General features: G+C 57.9%; 1 protein-coding gene across 1 annotated transcript; it reads left to right on the forward strand.

The window, feature by feature from the left end:
- Positions 1-3,036: 3,036 nt before the first annotated feature.
- On the forward strand, positions 3,037-3,528 carry LOC103800784 (serine/threonine-protein kinase SBK1-like; the record flags this gene model as incomplete). Its single annotated transcript, XM_009073171.1, has 2 exons — positions 3,037-3,232; positions 3,326-3,528. Coding segments are annotated over exons 1-2 (399 nt in total), but the record flags the coding sequence as incomplete, so codon positions are not given.
- Between the last annotated feature and the right edge of the window lie 205 nt (positions 3,529-3,733).

A 3,733-nucleotide genomic window follows, 5' to 3' on the forward strand; every position in this document is an offset into this window, starting at 1 on the left:
TTCAATAGAACGGGCCCTCCCTCTGGATGGGTCCCTGGCCTCCAGCCTGCTGGGCTTGGGCAGGAGTCAGTGTTACCCACTAACAGGGAAGAGTTTGGGGATGGGGAAGGGAGAAATCAAACCTATGCCAAGTATGCCAAGTATCTCCAGAAGGATCCAGAGGTGTGGGCCTGTGCCCATCCCACTGCCCTGTGTTTCTCATTTCTCACCTCTTGGAGGAGAAGTCAGGATCCTGCAGAGATCTCCCTGCCCCACGTGGGTTTTCCCTTTGTCTTCCCAGTTCCTTGCCCCAGAGCAGCCCCCGGTGTCCCAGCCCCTCGCCAGCCCCGGTGTCGCACTCAGCCCAAACCCTTTTCCTGTGACCCACTCAGTAACCAGGTTGTTTTTCTGTCAGGCTCTGATGTGGCCAGAGGGATTTTTTCCCCCCTTTCCCTCTTAATTTGCAACAGCCATTGCTCCAGCAGCCTCCTCTGCGGGTGCCTGAGGCAGCTCTCCCGGGCGGCGCCTGTGCTCCTCTCAACGAGCTCTTAATGAGTTTGCAATTAGTTATCGGCAGAGCCCATGTGCCCCGGGCTGGGGGTGCGAGCGGGATGTAGAGCTGGTGGGAACATCCCTTTCCAGGGACCGGGTGGGCTCTGCCAGCCCCAATACCTGCTGAGGTGCTGGGCCTAGGATGTGGCATGAAGTCCTCCCAGGATTGTTCCGTGGTGTTGGGGATACAGCCAGGGAGGTTTGGGAAGAGGAGCGGCAGGTAAATGGAGTGCTGCCTATAAATCCCTGCCAGGGGACAAGGAAGAGGTGGGTGGATTATCCTCCTCACTCAATGAGATAAACGGTTCTGAAGCTTAAACACAGAACAATTTTAGTCTGAATAGTAGGAGAAATGGTTCAGGATGTGGAGATGACGGCAGGAACCGCCTGCGGTAAGCGGCGAGTTCCAGTGCCACGTGGCAGCAGCTTTGCTGCCCCTTTGCCATTCCCAGGATCTTCAGCCACGGAGACCTTTGTCAGGACTCAGCCAGGATGTGCATCCTTTCTGCCCACTAGGGAAAGCTTCTTCAAGAGCGCACAAAACAGCTGAGCTGGGAGAGGGTGCGTTAGGCGTGGTGCTGACTCCTCTGTTGCGGTGTTTTGGGGCAGGAGAGGATCTGGATTGCCAGAAGGCTCTGTTTCGGCTCTGGTACGACCCAACCTGGCACACAGCTGGTGGGCAGTCACGCTGGCCTGGTTGGACTGGGCTGGGTGCAGAAGGCAGCCAAGGATATGGGACCTCGCCCCTGGCCGTGCCAGGCTGGTGGCATCTCTTGCCACATCAGTACCATCATCGCGCCGTGTCCCGCTATTCCCTCATCCCTGCTGTCCCCATGAGCGTGCAGAGCTGGAAGGGAGCCCTGGCCCTGCCGCTGCCGCCCTGCTTCGCTGCTCACATCAAACCCAACATGCTTCAAAAGCCTTTCAATTTTTAATGAAAACTCCTGCGTTTACGCTTTCCTTGGCCTCGGCGTGTTGGTATTTTGGTCACTGCTGCTGTTTGGTTTCTCCCGGGATTGGCGATGGCTCCGTGTTCCCGTTAGCCGTGGCAGAGCGGGGGATGTCGCTCGGAGCTGGTGGCACTGCGGCAGGATCCCGCAGCTTCCCATCCCTGACAGCACATCCCTGTGCCAGCTGTGCACCCACATCGCAGCAGAGGACCTGGCTTGGTGGGATCCCTGTTTCTTATGGATGTTCCCTGATGGATGATCGGGAAGGAGACATCTGGAAACCCCAGGGTGACCCAAGGGATAAAACAAACAGCCCTTGACTTGGAGAGCACTTCCAGCAGCTGTCAGTCCTTTCCCTCCTCTCTCCTGTCCGACCAGTAGGCTTCTTCCTCAAATCCAACTTTCCCAACTTGAATAACTGCATTTCAACGCCAGTTAATTAAGAGACATGGCGAACGCGATTGTAAATCCAAGCGTAGACGGAATTCTTCTTACAGGATGCTGGGGGCTGTTTCCAGTCCTGCCTCCAGTGAGCTGCTGTGCTGATCCACCTCCACCTCCAGCACCCAGACGCTGCGATGGTGCTCCTCTGCCAGGAGGCCAATGAAACACTATGGAGATGAGCTGCTTTGGAGATCTTATGAGTCAAACTGTTACATTTTTGGAACATCATGATGTTGAAGTTCCTTTTCTATTTTTTCCCCAACTTCCCAGGGAAAAAAATATAACTATAATAAGTGAAGAAGCTGAGCTTTGCTTTGGGATGACAGGGAGCATGGTGGGGGGAAATAAGGAGGGAGAAGTTGGAGATCAGGCTCAGCCTTGTTGGGAAAAGGTTGGGAGGATCCTTGCATGCGATCCTACCCTGGGGCGCTGCGGGTGCTTCGTGGGGTGTCTGGCACCATTCAGGGTGGCAGTCACAGCCCCTGCTCAACCCATGGGCACCACCTGGGCTCTCCTACACATCCATCCTGGGGCACAGGCACTCCATGGCTGCAGCTGTGGGCTTGGTGCCTGCGAGACAGCTGTAGCCGCCGAGCGTCCATGCCACATCCCCCTGCATCCATGGTATGTTGGGCCTGAGGAATGTTGGTGCTGTTGTCCGTGTGCTGCTGGCTGGGCCACCCTCTGCTCCACTCCTCTGAGGCCTGCGGTGCTGTGTCCACTTGTGGAGTCCTCAGCACAAGAAGGATGTGGATCTTGCATGCAGCCTCGGCTCTGGAGGGGCCTTCGGTGTGGAGGGGACAGGGCTGGCTCCTGGGGTCACCACCAAGCACCGTGGCAGCCGCAAGGGGCCTCAGCCTCTGACCTGCACGGTGACTGTGAACACACCAGGGCTGAGGAGATGTGTGTGTGTCCATGTCTGTGTGTGTGTCCATGTCCCTGTCCTCCTGTCTCTGCCATGCCCCAAGCCCTGCCTTTTCCCCGGACATCTCCTCACGCCGGAGGCACTGACCGGCACAGCTGCAGCCCCTGTGGGATGGGATGGGAGAGGGTGTGGTGGCTTTGCAGCCCCACCAAAAGCGGTGACACACTTCTGCCTTGCAGCGCAACCATGAGTGCGGGTTCGATTGAGCAGGAGCCGTCGCGCAAGCTGGCGTGCTGCGGGGTGCCCCTCATCACCGAGGACATGCAGTCCCTGGCCATCCGCACCCTCTCGGGCACCGACATCAGCAAGCACTACGACCTCATCCGTGAGCTGGGCAAGGGCACCTACGGCAAGGTGGACCTGGTGTCCCACAAAAGCACAGGTGAGGGAGGGGTGCAGGGGGTGTGCAGGGAGCAGGATGCCCAGCATGTCCCAACCCTGCTCTGGGCTCACCCTCATCCCCTGCCCTCCACAGGCACCAAGATGGCCCTCAAGTTTGTCAACAAGAGCAAGACGAAGCTGAAGAACTTCCTGCGTGAGTTCAGCATCACCAACACGCTCTCCTCCAGCCCCTTCATCATCAAGGTCTTCGACGTGGTCTTCGAGACTGAGGACTGCTACGTCTTTGCTCAGGAGTATGCGCCTGGCGGGGACCTCTTTGACATCATCCCGCCACAGGTGGGACCCCCCACCCCTCCATGGGAGCCTCTGGGACATGCGGCTCAGGATCTCCAAGGGTGCTGAGCAAAGCTGCCGCTTTGGTGGCCTGGTGGGAGGGGACTGTGTGTGTGGGGAGAGGACTTCCCTGTATGGGTCCTCCTCCACCACAAGCACTTACAGGTGCAAGTTTGGGGCCCATCCCCTAACCTCTGGGTGGCTGACA

Source organism: Acanthisitta chloris, unplaced genomic scaffold (assembly GCF_000695815.1).
Source record: "Acanthisitta chloris isolate BGI_N310 unplaced genomic scaffold, ASM69581v1 scaffold22520, whole genome shotgun sequence".
Taxonomy (NCBI): Eukaryota; Metazoa; Chordata; class Aves; order Passeriformes; family Acanthisittidae; genus Acanthisitta; species Acanthisitta chloris.